General features: G+C 40.5%; 1 protein-coding gene across 4 annotated transcripts in view; it reads left to right on the top strand.

Annotated features, from left to right (window-relative positions):
- The window catches only part of sema6cb (semaphorin 6Cb), a 161,473-nt gene that overhangs the window by 99,574 nt on the left and 39,218 nt on the right, over positions 1-22,681 (top strand). For all 4 annotated transcript variants that reach the window (XM_087848419.1, XM_087848421.1, XM_087848422.1 and 1 more), the window contains 10 exons: positions 4,576-4,632; positions 5,021-5,122; positions 10,511-10,601; positions 11,521-11,643; positions 13,743-13,831; positions 14,010-14,227; positions 16,165-16,296; positions 16,562-16,717; positions 18,834-19,010; positions 19,459-19,596. In XM_087848419.1, the coding sequence (XP_087704545.1) occupies positions 4,576-4,632; positions 5,021-5,122; positions 10,511-10,601; positions 11,521-11,643; positions 13,743-13,831; positions 14,010-14,227; positions 16,165-16,296; positions 16,562-16,717; positions 18,834-19,010; positions 19,459-19,596 (1,283 nt within the window). The remainder of the gene's footprint in view (positions 1-4,575; positions 4,633-5,020; positions 5,123-10,510; positions 10,602-11,520; positions 11,644-13,742; positions 13,832-14,009; positions 14,228-16,164; positions 16,297-16,561; positions 16,718-18,833; positions 19,011-19,458; positions 19,597-22,681) is intronic.

Raw genomic sequence — 22,681 nt, forward strand, 5'->3', positions numbered from 1 at the left:
CATAAGCGAACATGGGCTTTTACTTGCCAATAGTAATAGTCTGAATAATACATCACCGGGACAAAATAGACCTGAACCCATTTTAAGGAATGGTTTGAACCAAGGTAGAGCTCTTTGTGCAGCTTTTCCTTTCTTGTACATTTTTTGTTCTTTTTTTGAACAGTGGTGTTTTTACAGGGGGGATGGGCTGTTTTGTTTGTATCTCGTTATTTTGTTTTCTACCCTTTTGCCTTTCCCTTTCATTCAAGTATTAAGCAATCTCTCTTCAGACATCTATATCCACTACAAGTGGAGCGCTGCTCTTGTTTGAAGTGCCATGTTCACTCCTATCTGAATCTCATTTGTCAAACATGATTGCACTTAAATAAAAGCCCTCCAAGGCTTGGACTTTTGTTTGGTTGTATATAAATTACTGCCAAACACGGATATTTATTCTGATAACACCTCCGTTCCACACTGAGGACATCTAAACTATTGATTTGGGTGTGGAACAAAACACAAAGAAGGGGAACCTTTGAACAAAACTATGTTAGTCGTTTTTTCTACTGGGTTATACGAGGACTTGAACATTTGTGTGTATATGATGTGTGTTTTTTCTCCCAATTCATCCATACTGCTGCTGCCTCCAGTGTGACAGCAGGAACTGAGAGGAAAATTATTAAAGACTGTATGAATACACCGCCATCACGTTCTCGCTGTCCTACGCTGTTATCCATCTGAGTTCAATTGGTGGTGTGTGACTGACTCGTATCAGAAAATGGTGGGTCCCCCATCATCGTAGATCCTTTCCTTCATGGCGACAAATTTTTAAACTAGCTCTTCATTTTTCACACCGGGCGCTCATTCGCATTCTCCCCTTCACCAGTCTCCCCGGGCCTGGGTGGCCAAAAGTAATTATTAGTAAACCGAATCGAGCGTGGACAAGGTAAAACCTATTACCATAAATGCTGAGTCCTACTGAATCATTTTGGACCTTCACAAAATCACCTCAGAGGTCTTCCAAACAAAGGTGTTTTTCTACAGCAAAGTGTTGGCTGTAAAATCAGTGTGCCATGTACTGATTACAAAGTGATGGATTTGGTGTCAAAAATTTGACTCATGATCTTCGGTTTTATATAAAATGTGTTGGACCAAAGATGTACACCCTCGAGCACCAGGGACATCTCACCTTTAGAGTAAAGTTGGCAATGTGTAGTTTTCCTACAGACAAAATAATTTAAATAAAAGACCAAAAGCAGGAATGAATGACTCCTACCGTAAGTTGGATTGTCTGTTTAACACAAATCTGTGACTTGTGCTTTATTTTTTTTTATTTTTTTATCTCTGTCCTATCTAAACTATCATGCATTATCCTGCTGCTTGAACTCTCATCCTGTCACGCGGGAACAGGGAGGACTCGGCGCAGACTGAAATCACAGAAAACTGAATTTTATTTACACACTCCCGGTGCACTATATACAGGTGAAGGAGAAGGGGGCCAAGGTTCCCAGGGGTACAGGGAAGAATCAGGAAAAATGTCCTCTCTTGCTCCGCTCCACACGAACAGAAGAATGCACTTGGAAAGGTTCTTTCCTCACACACGCCACTCTCACTGCGGCACTCACGCACAGGCTTCGGTGTCCAAACTTCCGAACTGAGCACGAAGAATCTGTATACAGAGATCAGGAATTAACACGGAAAACTTTCACGAAGAAAGCACAAAACGGGCTTAGGCTAAAGCAGCACTGACGAGCGTTACTCAATAGTCCAGCGGCGAGGTGCTCTCAGTCACTGCCTTAAGTAGCGAGAGCAAACAAGAGCTGTGTCCCAATTCAGGGTCTGCACGCTTGAAGTACGCGCACTACGCGTACTACGGACGGTGCGTACTATAAGTACGAGAAGTGCGGAAGTGAGAGGCTTGTGAAATGGGACGGTCTAGCCTTCGTCGCGCTGTTCAGGTTGCCTAGCAACCACGATACTAACCGCGAGAAACGTTACATACAGCTTTGTTTGACAGAAATGAAGGAGAAAAAACGTTTTGTTGGTCATTCATTTTTGTCATGACATCACTTTGATTAGTTGAGTATCTGAGGCTGAAACCACGGGACTGTAAAACATGATTGTTGGGCTTCATTTCTGTACTGAACAGTCATTTCAAGATTAGCTAGTAAATAACAATTAGCTAATGTTGTTCATGAGACTAAAATCATCTCACTGTGGCAATGTGGCCAACAGCAATGTTTTAATGTTCTTCATTATTAAACATTCGCACATAAATAAGTGACGTCATATTCAGTACTTACTTTTGACAGTTCACTCTTCGGCCGCTCCCTTCTGCCGTATTTTGCGGCAAAATTATCCACACCCACCACCGCGCTATGAATTGTGGGATATATGGGACCACGAAGCGTGCACCGGACCACGCTTGATATTTGGGGAAATCAACGGCGCATTTGGAGTATGCCTTTGAAGTACACTTCGAATTGGGACAGCCATCGTCGCGTGGCGGTGACGTAATCACACTTAAAATGCGTACTTCAAGCGTGCAGACCCTGAATTGGGACACAGCTAAGGTGAGGAGCCACAGGTGATTGCTTGCAGGTGGTGAAGGCCAGGGGCGGGAGCCCACAATGAGCTCCGCCCAGGCAGCAAGTAGAGAGAGAGGAGAGAGACAAAAGCAACACGCATGTAGCCACCAGTGTTGCCAACTTAGCGACTTTGTCGCTATATTTAGCGAGTTTTCAGACCCCCTAGCGACTTTTTTTCTAAAAAAAAGTCGCTAAAAAAAGACGTGAAAGCGCATATCGCTTTTACTCTCAACAAGCAGCGGGTGCTGTAACGCAGTCAGTTCTTCTTTTACTCTTTTAATCTTATGCTGTTTTGTGGATCAGGTTTAAAACTACTTATAAACACACACACACAAAGTAACTCCACCAGAGTGCCTATTTCGGGTCACTTTTGCCGGTCCAAGCCCGGGTAAAGGAGCAGGGTTGGAATTGTGACATTAAAAAAAACAATAATTGCTAAAATAAATTTAATTTGCAGTTCTAAATAAATTCTAAATGCATTTAGGATGTTTTTTACTCACTTTATGTCTCGTCCACGATGTTATTTCTCTCTCCAACAACGTAGGTTACAATTATATTAGCATGACCAATTATGCAAATTAGGCGATGACGTCATTTAGCGACTTCTAGCGACTTTTAGGACAACCAATAGCGATTTTCCTTACTGAGGAGTTGGCAACACTGGTAGCCACACAGGGCCAGCCGGGCAGGCACGGGGACGATGACACATCCATAGAAATTGTGTGATGACTATTTTTCATCCAGTGTGCTCAGGCCAAGTGAAAAAAAAACAGGGTTTAAAATCCAGAAATGTAAGAGAAGTACTGAGATATGTTTTAATTCTATTTTTTGACAATGAGAAAAATACATATGAATAGTAACCTTAATCTTTTATTCATTCATTATCATGTTTATCTGAGAAAGTGGAAATGAAATAATACTAACTTTGTAGATGTACCCTTAACAATTAAAATGCAAATCTATTCTTCATAAGTTTTGCTATACTGAAAGCCGTCCGAGAAAATTGAGAGCCAGCCACAAGAAATGGAGAACAAGGTGCCTGTGGGATGAATTGTGCTTCAGGGACTTGTGGTCCAGCAGAAGTGAAACCTCAGCTTCAGTAAAGATTCAAGATGCATTTTAAACCAGTGTTGCTTTCTGTGCAGCTTTAGCAAAGACATAAAAAATATGCACAGCACTGTACAATATTACTTTAACCAAGTATGGCACTGGATTTGTGGCAAATATTTTCTTTTGGTCGGGACACATTTACCTAAAGCTCATTTCACTCAAAAATGTATATTATTATGTGGCAACGACGAGAACTCTTGGTCTGGATATCGACCGACTGCACAGAAATATTGAATACTTCAATATTGGCAGCCTTCCACTCAAGCTAGCCAATTTGTTCCCAGACAGCCAATTGAGCCATGCAGCTCTTATCTGCTCACATGCTATTGAGAAATGAGTTTAAATAATTCCAAGTATTTAGCTTGGTATTGATAAGTTCTGAGAAAATTTGGCCACTAAATTAGTCAGCAGTTGATGGGGGAACATTAATCCTTCAGCTGGCAGAGCTTGTTAACAAGCTGATGGATCTTTTTCAATAAAAGCCTGCTGAACGACTAGCACGGCTACAAAAAGTGTATTTTGTCGTGTCTACAAAATAAGGACAGGGCTTTTGGCCAGCAGGTTAATGAAGCTAATTGACTCCTCCTTATATAGACAGTGAAGTGTTGCGAGCAGCGCTTTGTGTTTTGTTTCACTCATGTGTGCATTTTCACAGAGATTTTTATCACTGAGGCACCACAATGCTTAACTGCCCACTGATGAGCTGCTCGAGCCGCAGCAGGCATCGCTGATATTTCTCTGTTTGCTTGTTTTTCTCTACAACAGTTTATTGAAATTAATGAGATTTTCATCACAGCTGTCTCGTAATAGCACTTGAACGATTGGGAGCAACAAAAGCTGCGATGGTGAGAAGCAGCTTGTCTTTGAGCTGACAGTTGGCTCTCTGTTCATTTTTCAGAAACTGACTTGGAAGACGAAGGATGTGGAGAAATGCACTGTGAGAGGGAAAAACAGCGTGAGTATAATCTTCCAGACACATACACATTCTCATCTCGTTCTGTTTTCGGTCTTGGGTTTCACTTCTTAGGTCTTCTGTATTTGCCTCTGCCTTCATTTCCTGAACAAGAGAAGTTTTCTAATGAGCAAAAGTAGTGTGCAGGTAGCTTATCAGAAATGCAGCCATCAGGAGAGACATATTTGAGTTTTTTGGCATCACATTTTTCTCTCCAGAGCAACGGTGAAACCACAAGAATTGCCCTGGGGATTACGATAATGACTGTGAAAACGCAGGAAACTGTTAACCTGCTACAACTCCTTCTTTGATTGTGTTTTTGCCGTGCCAGGACCCACAACGGACCGGCTTTATGATGTGCAATAATGTCCAGGTCTTTTTCTCCTGACAGGATGAATGTTACAACTACATCAAAGTTCTGGTACCACGCAACGACGAGACGTTGTTCGCCTGCGGCACCAACGCTTTCAATCCCACCTGCCGTAACTATAAGGTAGGAAACGTACTCCCGTGTGCCGCCGTCTGGCCTCAATTACAGATAAGAGATCATATTACAGCTGTTATGAGGTTCCCTGTCCTTGTATATTTTGTCAGCTGGATGCTGTTGTTTGATTTGCTAATGGAAATGACAAAGTTTAAGCTAAACTCATGCCACATTAACACCTCACGGGCTTCGTGTGCAAGCCATCAGGATGACAGTTGAAACCTTAAATTCAAATTCAAACTTTATTTGTCACATACACAGTCATACACAGTACGATATGCAGTGAAATGCTTAGACAACTGCTCGTGACCTAAAATAAAAGACTATGAATAAGATAGGAAATAAATAGGGTAAATTTAACTAGGAAATAATAAAATAAGATATAAAAATTAAAGTTAAAAATAAAATAACTGTACAACAAAATACACAATACAGGAAATAAATATAAAAATTAAAATAAAGGGTAAATTTAACTAGGAAAGAATAAACTAAAATATAAAAATTAAAGTTAAAAATAAAATAACTGTACAACAAAATACACAATATAGAAAATATATAAGAATATATGAAGAAATATAGAACAGTAAGAGCAGCTGTACGAGTAATAAGGGGCCACATGCATCACAAGCACTACAACATATTGAAGTAAGATGGCAGAACTTGAGTGATTGAGTGGTGATGCTTGAAATCCTCTATCGACATTTGTGATAAAACATCTCATAGGTTTGATATTTGTTTTTATGAAATAGAAAAACATGTCATGCACACTTATGGAGAACATGCCCTTAAGGTTGGGTAATAAATAAATAGCTGGCCAGGGTGTCTTAGAGAATAACACCTTACAGCAGCTGCACCAGAGATAATTACAATGTTTCATCATAATATAATAGAGCAGTTTGAACAATTGAACTCTACAGCGTGCATACATTAATTTACTATTAAGAAAACTGGTCACATAGATGAATTGCATAAAGTGGATTAAAATAAAGGTCAGCCCTGATTATTGTAAATAACAAGCTGATGCAGAACATCTGTAATAGTCAGCTAGAGCTCGAACAATAGATTTAAAAAAAAATGTTAGCAGCACTTGGGGAAAAAAAACATCTACTGTGATGTAACACCCACAAACACTGGCACAAAGAGAGGTCATTCCAGGTTGAATGCAGCATTCGTCAGCTTTAAAAGAAGTCTGGCAGTCAGCACTTCAGCGATAATACAACAAACAGCTGTGAGCTTAAGCTACAGGCACGCCTAAAAAGATAACTGGAAAAACTGATTTAAGACATCAGCAGAGGCTGAACACGCAGAGGCTGAATGCAGACAAAATAAAGAACCAACTCTTAGATGTTGAAATAAACACACACAAATATGGAGCCCAAACGTTTAAATATTAGCAGAGTATTTGTACTTAAATATTACTGCAATGTGTTCCCATATTTGTGTGTTACATAGACTTCAAAGTTTGATGTTGATAGAACAACGTGTTGGTAAAACACGAAGAGCAGTCTGTTGACTGAACATAAAGTATGCTGATGGTGGCTTGATTCATATCTCTTAGACAGCAAAGCTGAATGAGTGGGAATATCAGGGACCATAATGGCACAAAGTTTGAGGCAAATCCATGCTAGTACACGAGGCTCTCAGATGCACCTAGCCTCCCTGGTTACCCCTCCACTTTAGAGATAAATAACAGTGTTTCTAGCCAGCTGAAAGCACTATATTTTAGCAGGAGCACAGGTACAATTTGTGTACGGACAATGTGAGTGTAAGTCTTCCGCAGTTTGAGGACTATTGAAAAACTTGACAGGAAGCAGTGGAAGCTCTGAGGTGACATCACAGCTCTGGACTGGGATTCACAGCAGGCTATTAGAAGAGGAGGGAGTAGACGTCCCACAGCACCGACTGTAAATCTAAGGGTGTGGGGGAGTCTGCAAACCAAAGAGGAGTTGAATAACTCTAGACTTTAGTTTTTACAGTTTTCTTCTTCTCCCCAGTGCGCTAACCCACAAAGTAACTCCTGGGGTTTCCAACAGTCCACAACATTAGAAATGAATTAGAATTAAACATTTTCAAAATAAGGGATTATTTTGAAGAAGCATAATGGATCTGCTGTAGAGAGCAAAGTCAAAAAGTTTTCTGATGGCTCCTTGTTTCCTGGTGGTGCATACTAAGAAGTGTAATTAACAATATTTAACCAAGTGCAGTGCATAAAGATAGCTGTTTAATTTCTTACACTTTTGTAAAACAGAAAATAATCTGCCAGATGTTTAAAATGAGTGTTGCCCTCACTGCAGCATGATTATGTCTAGTTTTGGGAAATCGGAAGTCATTCTATTGAACAATGCTCAGTCTCGTCTCGAGGCTTATAGACGCAGGATCTCCACAGGCTGATGTTTGCTTCCAGGATCAAATCCTGTCTCAGTCATGTCCTGAAGGTCCTGTAGAGAAGTTGATATAAAATGTTTAGAGAACTGCGTAGCGACCTACATTCACACATTATCGTCGTCTCCCTGCCACAGACTCAATTTTGGTGAAAAGAGCAGCTTTACATTTTTACTAAAACACATCCACACGTTCGTTCTCTCTGCAGCCCCCAACACCCTTTTTTTTCTGACAAGAGATGACTATCCACACAGCTGGGGAGAGAGGGAGGAAGTGTAAATCATATCAAGGAATCTGTCTCTGGGAATCCACGAAAAATCTGTGGAAGACAGTAGGGGATTGGGTCAGAGGCGTGTGTGTGTTGTTCAAAGAAACGAATGGATGCCCAGCCATGCACTGGCAGCTTGACTGACCAGGCTGCTGAGACAGCTGGTGTGTAGACAACAGCGAGGCTGTCTTCAGCATGCGGTTACGATACAACTAAACCTTGAAGCATCAAATCCGTCTGTCTTCATGTGCCCACTGGGGTAACGACCCTACAGTCACTGCACAACTTTGCTGAATCCTAATTTCTCTCTGATGTTCTCTCTGAAATATGTTTTGGGGGATTAACAAACTGCTGTGAGGAGAAGTTGGCTGAATACTGGTGATTTGAATTAATTCTCGCTTAAAGAGGACCAATCTTCTGATGATTACTGATTGGGAACTGAATGGGACTAACAATGTTTGTATTGTTTTCTTTGTTTTCTTCCTGATTGTTTTAATGTTTTCTTCTCATTAGTTACACCATTTAGTAACATCTAAATAAGTAAGTAACTTTCTTGATGAATTTTCGGGGTTCAAAGCTTCTTAGAGGTTGAAAGCTTCCATGGATGCGAGATTCGGAGTCTATTTTGGAGAATTAACTTACTTCGTAAGTAATGAACAAATACTGTGGAATGCACCCAGTTCCTTGCAAACATTCCCAGTGTTGAAAAAATGGCCCAAAATTGCTTCTTTTTTAAAAAAAAATCATTTTTGTTGCCACATTTCAAGGAAAAGGTCCAATAAGCATTAGAAGTTACAGTTTTATCTTTACTGCCTTACCAGTCTTACGTTAAAAAATTTAACCATGTTTGTTTATTTAAAGATTTTTTTTGAGAGGCATGTTTTTAATTAGCTTTTTCCTGTTTTTCTGCCTTCTCTGATTCGTTAAGCTGTAAAACACATTAACAGCACTTTATCTTTACTGCTGTTACCTTCACTTGTGCAACTCTTCACCTGGATTTTTGTGAAAAGCACTATTTACCAAATCTAACCAAAGTTTACCTTTTAATGCCAAACAAGAGGCACACACAAAAAAACCGAACTACTGCAGTGTGATTCTTTTTATTACTGCAACAGAAGCACAAAATAAAAATCTCACTTGAAAGCACTTGAAGCTACACCAAAGTGATATTTGGGGCAGAGCTGTTGTGCTGGATTACATCAGCTTCAGGAGTGTAGTGTAGCATAAACACATACTCTGTTAAGAAACTGAAGTGTTTTGTACAAATCCCTTGAGACATTTATGCACAATTTAGAAGGTAAAAGTCTATTGTAAGGTTTTGTCTTGCTTATTTTCTCCTCTACTGCGTGATCTTATTTCCAAATGTACAGGGAGCAGGCAGCCATTAACCCACCAGAAATGCGAAGTAGGTTTTTACAGCTAAACTGGTGTGAATGAGCTCAGTCACAGGGTGCTGTTGCACCACAGTTAGCTGTGTGGCTGTGCTGGAGAATGGATTACAGCCCATTTCCAGTCTTGCGTATTGCCACAAAAGCAAAGTCCGTAAAGAGTAGATACCAACCAATGTTCCCTTAACCTCACCTCATCGTGGCCTGGAACAGCAGCCTAACTCTAACTTAACCCTAAGCTTACAAAACCTATCCGTACCCGACAGTGTGAACGTGAAATGGTCTTGTCATGTATTATAGTCTCTTGGAAAACAGCACCTGCTGGGGAAAGTGGTTTACCCTTTAAGTGCAGGAGAAAAACACACTGGCTTGTATTTTTTAAAAACAATCTCTCGTGAGGAACACTTAGCTCGGGACGCACTGAAACTTGTTTTGGTGAAACATTTGCACACAGGGAGGTGGGTGCTGTCATGAAATGGCTAATGCCTATCAATAGAGAGAAACATAAAAACTGTAAAAGACATTCACAGTCCAGGCTGCCTGAAAGAGCATTGTTGTTTTTAATATTCTGAATATTGTAACGTGCAAATATAGGTTTAGATAAAAGTTCTTCCCTTTAAAAAATGCAATATATTTCTCCTAAATGCAGAGCATGTCTCTTGTATTGCTCTTGTTATAGTTGCGTAACTGTTAGGTTATCATGTCTACTCTACAGTCATGATCTCTCTATTTAGTTTTGTAGAAAGGACAGAGTTTGACAATCATCTCGCAGAATAACAATAGAACAGCAATTACACAAAGCTATGTGTCGAACAAGCCTGAAAAATCCAGGCCAACGTGTTTATGGACTGTTAACGTGCTGTATGTGTGTCAGTCACCTTGTTGACGCAGAGGGCGGCGAAGTCGCTCTGCTGGGTTTCTCTTGTTGTTGTGTTTGAGGCTCGCAACCTTGTTAACAGCAGGGGCTGGAAAAATGGCAGCTTTAATATCTGTGCCTGAGAGATAAACTGGCCTCTCTGCTTTCACACATCTTTTATGGAAATGACCTGTATACAACACACCGAATAAAACTAATCTTTATGATGCATGTGTTGCCTTTCATTATTACACATTGATTTGGTACACCTCCTTTGCGTCCAACTGCAATTCTCACTGCATTAAAGACTTTTGGTGTTTGAGGGTGATTGATTTTTTTTTTTTTTTTTTTGTCAGAGCAGAAACAACCTCGTGGGTTTATAAGTGTAAACAGCGGTGTTGTTTTCTTGTTTACAAGTGTCACTCTGTGTTTTATCGCCCATTCTTTTGTTAGCTTTGAAGCTTTGTATACAGCCTTGTAAAGCTGCTTCCTTTCTGTCCTAGATGTCGACACTGGAGCAGGAAGGGGAGGAGGTGGTGGGACAGGCTCGATGTCCCTTCGAGTCCCGCCAGTCCAATGTCGGCCTTTTCGCAGGTAAGTAGTGACCCAGATGATGTTCAAACTTGAAATCTCACAGGTTCAGGTTTCTCACTGCTGATGATCTGTGCTGTGACATTTTTATTATATAGGTCAGGCTTGGAGTAATGTTTTTTTTTCTCTTTTTAATCAAACTAGCGTTTATTAAATGAACTTGAAGTCGGGTAAAACGATGTTCGTGATGGACTATATTCAGATGAAGTCACATATATTTTGCCTGTTTTGTTTTTTATATTAACCTTGTGAAAAGATGTTATATATGTATTAGAATGAGGTGGAACAATAGGAAAATGACGTTCATCTTTCAGAAACAGAAGAGGATGGTTTGCTAAAAGCAAGTAGCTGTTACATATAAAGGACCATTTCTAATCAATAGGCTTAAACGTGTAACTGCACTTGGTGTTCTGTCTCTGACGTGGTAATTGGATACTAAGATAATAATATATAATCTGCTAAACTGCATGTTAACTTCAATTAGTGCCTCATTGCAAGTGTGTCTCAGTAAGAGTCTGAGCTAAAAGCCTGAAATGTCGATATAATTGAGTATCTTGGCATAAATCATCAGATGGTATAATCTGAAGTTTCCCCTTCACAGATCCCGGTTTGCGGTTAGATTTACTGCTTTATGAACATAGCAGTGAAGCGAGTTGATACATTGTGAACCCGTCAGGGTCAAGTTCAGGGAAGAGAGAGCCAAACGTACACTCAATCCTGCCAGGTTTCCACTGACATTTATGCAAAGTTCACACAGGCTGTTATTAAGGCTCGCGTAGTCTCCTACAACTGCTCTCCTTAGCCTCCTTTTAAAGAGGAATAAAAGTCACCTGTGACCAAAATAGACACTTAAGAGAAGTGGGTTAGTGGGAATTGCGATCCTTGACTGTAGTTCTCAATAACTTTTTTTCCTTTTTCTCAGGTGGTGATTTCTACTCTGCCACCATGACTGACTTCTTGGCAAGTGACGCAGTTATTTACAGAAGTTTGGGTGAAAGCAGCCCTGTGCTGCGTACAGTGAAGTATGACTCCAAATGGCTGCGAGGTGAGAAGCCAATGCGATAAGGTGTAATGTAATGGCATATCAAATGCAGCTGTGGCTCTGTAATGCGGTTGGCGGTAGGTTAAGGAAATGGAAGATTTTCTGATATGGCGTGGGATCTGAGACCTTGTTTCATTTCAGATGACATCCTAAATGTGTAAACTGCTAAAATTCACCGAGCTTTGAGGTCTAATGCAGGGCTTATCAAATCTTGTACAAACATTTACATGGTTGACATCTGTAGGTAGCACTGACCTTTAAATTGAACCTTTATTTTGGAAGTAACTTTCTTCGTGTCCAGGTTTATGTTTTTCCACACTTTTGAGCCATTACAAATAATTAATAAACATCGGTTTTAGGGATGCAACGATACCAATTTTTTCAAACCGAAACGATACTGATACTTGGATCTGAGTACTTGCCGATACAGAGTACAAAAACCGATACTTCTACCACACACACACACACAAATACAATGAATTGGAAGACAGGTTTTATTTTATTCTCTGCCGATAAAAAATAAAATCTTAATAAAAATGACCACAAAAAAGTTTCAAGAGAAAAATCAGCACTTCTGTTAAATTATTGCAGAGTCTCCACATTGTAATTTAACAAAATATCACTGAACTATTGGCACTGTCTCGAGCTTTCAGAATAATAAATAAACACTTCTGTTTGGAATAAAATAAATACAAATTAGGTTTGAGAATAAAATGAACTTTTAAATTGTTGCAGAGTGTCCATATTGTAAACAAACAAACAAAATAACTTAAGTATTCGGCATTGACGAACAAACTCCTCATCTGCCCGTGGATCATCAGTCCACTGTGCCGTTAAACCAAGAACTGACATCGCGCACGCACTGCTTGTCTTTACCTCTTCAGAAAGTTTTGGCACCATTATCTCCCTGATTTTCCACGACCAGCATTGGCTGGTCATCCAGAGCGATAAAATGAGTCAGAGCCTCTGTTATTTAAACTGCCCGTGGATTTTCTCTTGACATTTTTCATCGCTTTTCCAAAACCTGAGTTAAAGTTGGCTGTTCCGGTCCACATTGCTGACATTTTGTTTAGCCTAGCTACAGCAGCCTCCAGTTTCTCTTTTTTTATCTGGAGCTGCCAGTCTCACTCGCCTAACCCTGTGCCTGTTTAGCGCGGGATGTCCCCCTAGTGGCCAATCTAAAAAACTACAACAGAAATGACAAGCCACCCTCTGATTAATTAAATTAATTAACTTATTAAAATAAGTTAGTATCAGTTTAGTATCGGTTCATGGTATCGGTTAACTTTTACAAGTATGAGTACACACACATTTTACAGTATCGGCCCCGATACCCGATACCAGTATCAGTATCGGTGCATCCCTAATCAGTTTCATTTGTCAGAATCTCCCCTTTAGTTTTTATTGGCACTGGTACCAACAAATATTTTGTCACTTAATGAGGGTATTTTTCACTTCCTTGCAGATGTAAGTAGCCTCATCCAGTGAAGTGAAAAAGATGGCTAGAGTATCTTGACTTGTTATGTGTCACTTTCTTTATGCATTAAATTTCATCTGATTTCAAAAGGGAGGAAAGAGACAATCGCTTTTCCTCATCTGGGAGGAAAACAGAGCCGAATCAACCTTCCAGTAATAAGAATGTTTGATTGTTATCATCACAATAATTGCTAATTAATTTGGCATTAATTGTTTTAGCTATATTATCTTTATGTGCAATAGATTAATTATTTTATCCTCGTTAACAGCGCTGAGCGAGTTGGGTCGTTTCAGTAAGCAATTGCTCGTGACAAGATAGAAAGGGCAAAGTAAGCTGTATTCGGAGTTGTAGAAAGTGCTGTTGCAGAATGTTTTAAGTTATCTTTATTTCACTACTGATGCAGGACTATCTCTGCTATTTCACCCGAATAAGGATCTGTTATTGGGAGAATTGGAAGGACATTTTTCTCTGCTAAAATTTGGATTTTCCATTTTAGAGCTCAGGCATTTCACATTTATCTACGATTTATAAACCAAATTGAACATCTGTGTTTACCAGCTCCACGTCCAGCCTGTCATACTGGAAATAAGTCATCATTACCATTTTTTTTTCTTGTCCTCTACAGAGCCCCATTTCCTCCATGCCATTGAGTATGGGAACTACGTGTACTTCTTCTTCAGCGAGATCGCAGTGGAGTACACCACTCTTGGAAAGGTGAGGTACTCATTTCAGAGCAGACACTCCACAAATTTGTGTTGTGTGTTGTTTAAGCTTGTTGTAGTTTCCGCTCGAAGTCAACATGCAGAGCACATTCCCGACTGCTGCTCAGTATTCTGTGTCGGCTGCGTCTGAGTGTGATGATTATAAATGATTTCCACTCCTGTCCCCTCAGGTGGTTTTCTCAAGGGTTGCACGTGTTTGTAAGAACGACAATGGGGGCTCCCCGAGGGTGCTGGAACGTTACTGGACATCATTTCTTAAAGCTCGGCTGAACTGTTCTGTTCCTGGTGATTCCTTTTTCTACTTTGATGTTCTCCAGTCTCTCACCAATGTACTGCAGATTAACCACCGGCCGACTGTGCTCGGAGTCTTCACCACACAGGCAAATAGGTTGGCATTTTTTCATGTTTTTTTTCAAGGTAAAGATGAAATTGAAATGTTCGTGTTATAGTTAGTTAGTAGTTAGTGTGATAATGTCTCTCAAGTCATGTTTGTTTAATCCTCTTTTATGTGATCTGCAAATTTGACCTGTTAACAATGAAATGTTACAGAATTCGATCAGAATTCGACAAAAACATCTTCGCAAAAGTTAATCCAGAAAATGTTTGTTTTCTTCGATGTAACTTACTTGTAAGGTACTACATGAGTGGCATCTCAAATGCTATTACTAGTAATCTTTTTTTCACTTAACGTCGCTGAGCCAAACTAGCAATTTACACTATTCTGATGCACTTTTTGGCTTTCAGTGAATGTCATTGACAAACAGGAAGCAGTTCCTATTAGGGCAGGGCCATATCATACCGTTCACTGTAACACCGGTATAATGTTGGGCAACGATAAGAAAATGAAATATGGCGATAGAATATGGGTAAAACGCGCATGCGCAGTGCCTTTGTTTTCATACGCACGCGGCGGAAAAAGCATCGCAGCGTCGGAGAATGAGAAGGGCGAAAGCGGATCGTTGAATGAAACTGATGAACCAGAACTGGTTTGTAAAAATGCTGCAACTTCAGTGGTGTGGAACTGGTTTCGTTTTCGTCCGTCAGATACACAACAAAGCACTATTTTTGGTAGAGCATGCTAGCGGGCCGTCGTTATTACCGTGTTGTTTGGAAAATACAGCACACTTAAAATCAATCCTTTGATTTTTCTGAAAATCCACAGTGCCCCTTATAATCCCGTGTGCCTTATGTATGAACTCTGGTTGTGTTTACTGACCTCGAAACGATTTTATGTACACGGCGCTCGAAAATCTGTATAATGTTTTAGTACAACTTTGCTAAGCTACGAAGCCACACCGCTTGATGGATTGTCGGAGCATTACGGCTATCGTAGGGAGGAGCCTCGCGAGTGATACAACATAATATTACTATATTGTGTGTGTATAACCTCTTTTTAAGTTTTGTGGATATTATACATGGTTATGCTGAGGATATGTCGGCCAATTTCCACTGGAAATGACTTTTGGTTAAACTGTCAGCAAGGAATTTGTATTTGCATGGTTACATTTTTATATAACTTTAATGCACATAAAAAACAGCTGCTTGTTTAAGTGAAAATTGATTGATGGTGGGTTTTTTTGCATTAATAAAGTTGAGTAGTAAAGTATTTTGTCTAGTGTCAATTATATCATCAGTTATATCGTTATCGTAAATTTTCAAATGTATATCGTGATAAATATTTTTGGTCATATCACCCTGCTCTAGTTCCTATCATGCTCTGCAGGTCTAAACTCTTACAGACATCACCCTGCAGAGTTGTATGTGGCAGACACAAATGTTCAAATCAGTCTGATCGGGTATTAAACTGAGTTTAAGCAGCCAGCTTTTTCTAATTGAGAATAGATCAGTTATATGTTCTGCCCCCTGCGCTCTGCTGGCGCCTCACTATTCTCTGACAGAGAAAACTTTTGTTTTTGCGAGAAAGAGCAACATCTGATAATATCACAACGTGATTTTCATGATTGTCTGGAGTTCATATGTCAAAGCAGCTGGAAGGATCAAAGTCATTCACTGCTTTCCATGAAAACATGCAGTACAAGCTATTAGTATGTAATTCTGGATGGATGCATTTTTAACTTTTGCAATATGGAGACTGTTCTGTTTTTTTTCCTTGTATCGTATCTGCACTGTAGAGGGTTAGAAAGAGGTAAGAATATTTGACATATACTAGTGGTAGTAAAGACGAGCACAGACAGAGCAATCAAAAATCATATTTTTGGCCACTTGTGACAAGAAGTCAGTGGGCTGAATTCTTGTCTTTAGCTGGTGAATTCCAGACTTTTGTCTTGCTCTTTGTAAAGTCTTCTTTTGGGGTCCTTTTAACAGCATCACTGGCTCAGCAGTCTGTGCGTTCTACATGGATGACATAGAGAAGGCCTTCAGTGGTAAATTTAAAGAGCAGAAGAATAGTGAGTCAGCCTGGACACCTGTTCCAGAGGAGCAAGTCCCAAAACCAAGGTGAGAGACTCGTCTTTAAATAGAAACTGTCACTTTCCTCGAACATTATTTTTCTGCTTTTGACAACAGAGCTTTTGCAGCTGTTGCTGTTATTGTTCTGCACAGACATCTCTTAAAAAAAGGCAGCCACACAAGGCACCTGTTTTTTCCTCCTGCTCATCCCAAAAACAAACAGCTGCCAGTGTTTTTACATCTGCCTGTGGAACCAGATTTATGTCTAATGCTTCTTTTTTTCTCTCTCTCTCGCTCTGCTGTTGTCGTGCAGGCCAGGCTGCTGCGCTGGCGAGGGCTCAGCCGCCGCCTACAAGTCATCCACCAATTTCCCTGACGAAACTCTGACTTTCATCAAGTCTTATCCGCTCATGGACGAGTCCGTCCCCTCCGTCAACGACCGACCCTTTTTCACCCGCACCACCAGCAGGTACAAGATTTGTTTCAATAAAAGAACAGATGGAAAAGATTATGAAAAATATTTTTGTTAAATTACTTTCAGTCACTTTCTGATGGCAGTATATGTACTTGGAATTCACTAACAAAAGGCAGTTGGCACCTGCCAGCATCTGCACAAACTTGTGGAGTGTTGAGTTTAGACTCTAATTACATTCTCCTACAGACTACAGACATGAATGTTAGGTTAACTGTTGGCTCTAAATTACCATAGATGTAGATGTGAGAGAGTGGTTGTGTGTTTATGTTAATGTGTGCTTTTACCGACGGGCGAGTTGTCCAAAGTGCTACTCCACCTCGGTTAAAACAGACCATAGGTTTAGCGTTGCAGGTCTATCGGACAGCTGAGAATTACAAAGAAATGCCTGCTATAATTATTTAAACAATAAAAACCGGTGACATTTAAAGGAGGACTTGCATAAGCTCTTTGGTTTCATTTCCTGTACTTAGTGCATCAACACCAAAAAAAACAAATGCAAAGTTATTCCTCAAGACCTCTCAAATGGTCACGTATTTTTTGGTGAACGTTGTCATTAGATCACATTTAAAATCATTACCGTGAGCGTTGCTCTTCAGAACATGGCTGCAGTTATAAAACAGACCTTTAGGAGAAAATGCCAGGATTATTTCTTTGGTACTTTAGTGGCTGTTTGCCTTCACAGCATCATGTACCTGCAGTGTTTTTCTTGCAACTGTGATTGGTATTGATGAGTGACCTCAAGTGGAACACACTACCTTGCTTGCCATTAAAGCACATTGAATTTTTTTCAACACTGGATTTACATCAAACATGAAGGAGAGGACTTGTCTGTAGGGCTGGCCTAGCTCCACAGCCCACCTGTCAAATGAAGGACGTCATTGGTGTGTGTGTGTGTGTTGTGATATTTAAGAATCCACTCATACCAGATGATGATGCAGTGAATGTTAAATTGGTGAAAAGTGTCACAAGTGTTTCACGCAGTACCTCACAAACCTCAGACATGTATGTACTCACAGCGGATACATATCACTGATTCAACTTACAACCACAGGCGCAGTCTCATAGTATACAGGAGCCTTGTCCACGCCTGCTGAAGCAGAGCCAGGCTGACAGCCAGCCAGACACTGCAGTGGCTCCACACTGGGGAAACATGCACCGCTTCACATCTGGCGCCAAAAACATCACATCTGCTTCGCCTATCCCCAGAGTGATGCTAGATAAATGAAATCTAACCAGAAGCGCATCACGCGCTATTGCCGAGTCATTGCGGGGACGTAGCCGTCAAGTTCATGTGGGTAAACACACCAGCCTCTGTGGGACCATCTGGGAGGCACTGAGGGAGAAGTGACGGCACAGAAGTTGCCGCGGGTGTCCTTTTTATAAGAATCTAGAAGCACTGCAATGCCAAAGAAATTATTAGAGGAAGTTTGTTTGTTTAAATCCTCGGGCCAGAGAATGGAAAAACAGCAGAGAAAATGAGCGAGTTAAGCCTATCCACCTCTCAGCCACCACTGGACTCAAGGTGCCCTTCAGCACAGCTTTTAATCCTCACCTGCTCCAGTGGAGCCAACAGTAGACAGCTGTGGTGATACTGGGCACCTCCCAGGTGTAACTGCGAGAAGCTGGATGAATATGAAGCAGGGTGGCACTCCAAATAAAGCAGCGTGTTGCTGGACTTTCACATAAATACAACCAGAAAATGGAAAACCGGGCCTCTGTGCAAGACTGCATAGAAAAGTGGCTTAACAACACAAAGAATGGGTCGATTGAACGGCTCTGGGTGGGCGGATAGATGGATAGATGAATTGATAGGATGAAGGCTTTAAAAGATGTAGGCGATGAAGGAAGGGGATGGTGGGTTGGTAGATGAAGTGACTGATTTTATACAGATGCTTTATACAATGAGCTTAGTACTCACCCACTGTTTGTTTTGTTTACCACTGAAACTCTACTTTCATAAAACAAAGAAGCAATAATAAGATGCTAACCAGAGCATTTGGTGTTGTTAACGCCCATTTATGCAAGCAAGTGACATGACAGCTTAAATTTAGATGATCTTCAGTGTAGATGTAAGTCGCTTTGTCTTGTTTTCTTGTTTATTTTAATACAGGTTCAAGTTGACTCAGATTGCAGTGGATACATCTGCAGGGCCTTATAAGAACTACACGGTAGTCTTCCTCGGGTCAGATAATGGCCATGTGCTGAAGATCCTGGCCAGCACTGAGGGAGCCAACGCATCTTTCAGCACCCAGCTCCTAGAGGACCTTGATGTCTATAACCCTAACAAGTGAGACAAAGTCTATTATGTGTCGTGTTGCCTCTGTATTAAACGATGCGTGTTCTTGTAATTGTCTCTTTGGTTTATTGCGCTCTCTCTTTTCATTTCTTTTGCTTTCTCTGTACTTTACTTAGCACATCTCTGTTCTTTTCCTTCTCTGTTGCTTGTTCTCCTCCTCTCCTTGTTCTGCCTTGATCTGTCCTGCCCACCCACTCTTTGGTCTATTGTAACACTTTGCATCACCCTGTACAGCTGGAGGGGATGCTTTTTTTTCCCCATGTATTCTTTTGTTTTCTTGCTGCACAGCTTGAAAAATCTATCTGCATCGAGTTTGATTCGCAGTCGGCTTTCTGTATAATTTTCAGACTGAAGCAGCCGTGTACGCCGCTGATTTAAAAAATGAAACAAAATGCAAAATGCCTGATTGTGACAGTTGGTGTTTTTCCCGTGTTCCCAGGTGCAATGTGCAGGGGGAGGATAGGAGGGTCCTGGGGATTGAGTTGGACCGGGATCATCATGCGTTGTTTGTGGCGTTCTCAAGCTGCGTGATCCGTGTGCCACTGAGCCGCTGCTCTGAGTACAGCCACTGCAAGAAGTGAGTCAACTATACAGTAAAGCATTATCGCCACCAGAGTTTGGACAGAATATTATGCATATTCTGTATAAAGTTTTTGATACTGATCAGTATATTTTGTTTAAGTGAAAGGTCCCAAAACTGTGCAGTACCTCAGAAACCATGCATGGGTTTTGTGTTTTCTCGTTTTGTGCCACGAAGAAAATGACACTAACTGATCCAGGTAAATCAAGTAAAGTAAGATCAGTTTCCCTTAAAGCTGCCAGTTTAGCAAATGCATCCACTCACAATGCTTTTATAGGCTTTCGAATAGAGTACTGTACCATAAAGCAGATGTTGGACTATTATTTGCCCAATTCTTAGAGTTGGACCACTTTTTCAAAAAAGTACTATTAAGTTATTTGTGGTGTTGGCAGGTAAGTGACCATAGGAAAAAAATGAAAGGTTATTGAACCCATTAGCAATTTCGTATGCCTTCTACATTGGAAATTCTGTGTTGAGAAGTTGGACAAGCTCAAGTCGTCAGATTGCTGTCTGATCTTCATGTTTGAGTATACGTGGTCCACTGTTTATACAGCTGTAATAAGGAGCATTTGCATGTGCGAAAGCATGCACAAATGTTAACTGGCAAACTTGAGTTTGAAATACAAGCATACGAGCCCCAAATGTAGTCCTATTAAAGATATTTTTTGCAGCTGTTTTTGTTTGTTTTAGATTTTGGAGTGTGTTTATACTGTACGCTGGCAAGAAACTAGATTATCCACAGAAATCAGAAAACACATTTGCATGCAGTACAAAAGTGTGTGCGCATGTGGAAAGTCAGTAATAAGATTTCTCCACTTGCTTCGACATTGTTTTGGGGGAACAAATGGTGCTCCTTTCTTGATTTTCCCTGTATCGAGAGAGCATAACTTTTGCTTTCGCGTTTGATGTTTCAGATGTCAAACGTTCACCGGTACAAAATTACGTATACCTTTTCATCATTTTGTTCCCTTTCTTGCACATGTGTAGCCGATGTTTAAAAGGCTCGTTGCGTTTACGGCCAAGAAATCAACCGTTTTAGGAGAACAGCAGGGAAAAGCTTTAAGCCCTCCACCTGAACTTTAGAGACTGCTTTTACATGCAGTTATTATCAGAGTATTAGGTTACCGCAGAATGGCGAAAAAGAATGTAAAACACATGATGTAAGTATTTCACCTATGTTACTTTCATGTATTACTTGTAGGAAAGGTATGGTTACATCATTGGTCCGCACAGATCTGCTGTTTTCATCTGCTGCGATTTTCATCTCTGTGTTTGAACAGAAGCTTCACTGAATGTTTATGCTGCATGCCGGGTCGTCGTTTATCTGCCCAGGTCCTATTGCATTGAGTCAGTTTTGCTTTTATCCGTTTCTGAGTTTTCCAACATGGCCTATATTAAAAAACTTTTCTTTGTAATTTTTCAGGGGTTTACTCCAAGTTCACATTGCTTACCATTGCTCAAACACAGCCCGTTGTATTCTGTAATTTTTTAAACAGGGCAAAGTAAAAGCTTTTGTGAAGGAACACGCTTATAAGCAGAGCACAGCAACAGCTTCAAGTATCGTGCTTTGCCAAACTACATTATAGCCTCAGCTAATGTAGTTGCTCCTCAGCTTCAAGGTCTATTTTTGGTGCTGTGAGGAATGTTGGCCCCTTATAACTCCCCCCTGTTTTCAGCCCCTTCAACCCAGAGGAAGGATTTCTCCTCAGCTACCCCAGGGAATGCATATTTAGTCCCATAGCATGCAAACCCCTCATTGCAAAGGCCTGGAGAAGCTCTCAACATCATTTAGTCATAAATTGCATCCAGCTGATTGGCTGAGAGCCAGTAATGTTGCTCACTGCTTTCTTTTCCTGATGTTGTAAGGGAGAGAAAAAGGAAAAGAAGGAGCAGAAAGAAAATGGATAGGGCCTGTCTTACTTGAGCTCGTGGCCTTGCTGCATCCACAGATCCTTTTTAGAGACTTACAGCTACAGCACACCTCATCCTGGGATTAGCGTCCCCCATAAGCAGCATCAGCACTGGCCAGGAGGTCAGATTTCAGCCACAATATCCTCCTTTACCACACCGCTGAAACAATCTCCCTCTAGATGAGATTTACTCCATCTCTCTCGTGTCTGCTTCCATTTTCTCTCACTCTTGGCTTGTTTCTCTCTCTCGCTCACTAAAACCAGTACCGTCAGGTTTGTTTTCTCACTCGAGGCCCTGCTGCCAATATTAGGTTTCAGAAAACGCTCTGTTTTGAAGAGCAGCTGAGAACTGGATGAAATGGGAATTTTAATAAAACAGTATAATAAAAGGGCAGAGGAGGCCCCAAACCCTCTAAGTCTTTAGATCCGAGGATTTTCAGCTCGCTTGTCTATTTATTTTATTTATTTATTTTTTAATATGAACTGGTTCAACTTGCTCATATTGTTATTCAGGACTGCTCTTAATATAAATGTATATCAATTGATGCTGTCACATACAGGGTACTGTTAATTAACTGAAGATGTAATGCCTCAAAGGGTAATTCCAGGTTGTTAAAACTTGGCTTGTATTTTTATAGCATTGGCTGTATTTTCTGTAACCTGTGATGATCTTGTATTGTATCAAAGTTATTGCTGATATCCGGGAAGATTGCAAGTCTATAATAACATCCGAAAGGTGCCAGACACATGAGCAGTCAGGTTAATAGAAAGGCTTTAAATCAGACAGTCTAATCCTCCAAACAAGTCTCGCACATTAAAAAACAAAACACACTGTAATTGCTCAGCAGAATAACACTTATAAGCCCATTCTTATTTCAGAACCTCATTTTTCTCTTGTATAAGGTTAGAGAATAATGATAGCTGTTGTTGAACTATAGCTATGACTGGCAGTGGGAGGCAGTAAGCAGTCTCCTGTAATAAATTATCCTTTTTGCACTGAGACACATGAGTATTTTCACTTCAGCATAAATATATAATATGTACATTTGGTCTGGAGCTAATGTTCATCTTGGTTAAGAAGTTCATTTGACTTGAAATATAGTGGTTTCCAAAACTGTGTCGCAGTCAGCACAAAAGGTCAAAGTTGAACTGTAATGGATATGTTGACAATA

Source organism: Neolamprologus brichardi, chromosome 11 (genome assembly GCF_056152115.1).
Source record: "Neolamprologus brichardi isolate AB-2024 chromosome 11, ASM5615211v1, whole genome shotgun sequence".
Classification (NCBI taxonomy): Eukaryota; Metazoa; Chordata; class Actinopteri; order Cichliformes; family Cichlidae; genus Neolamprologus; species Neolamprologus brichardi.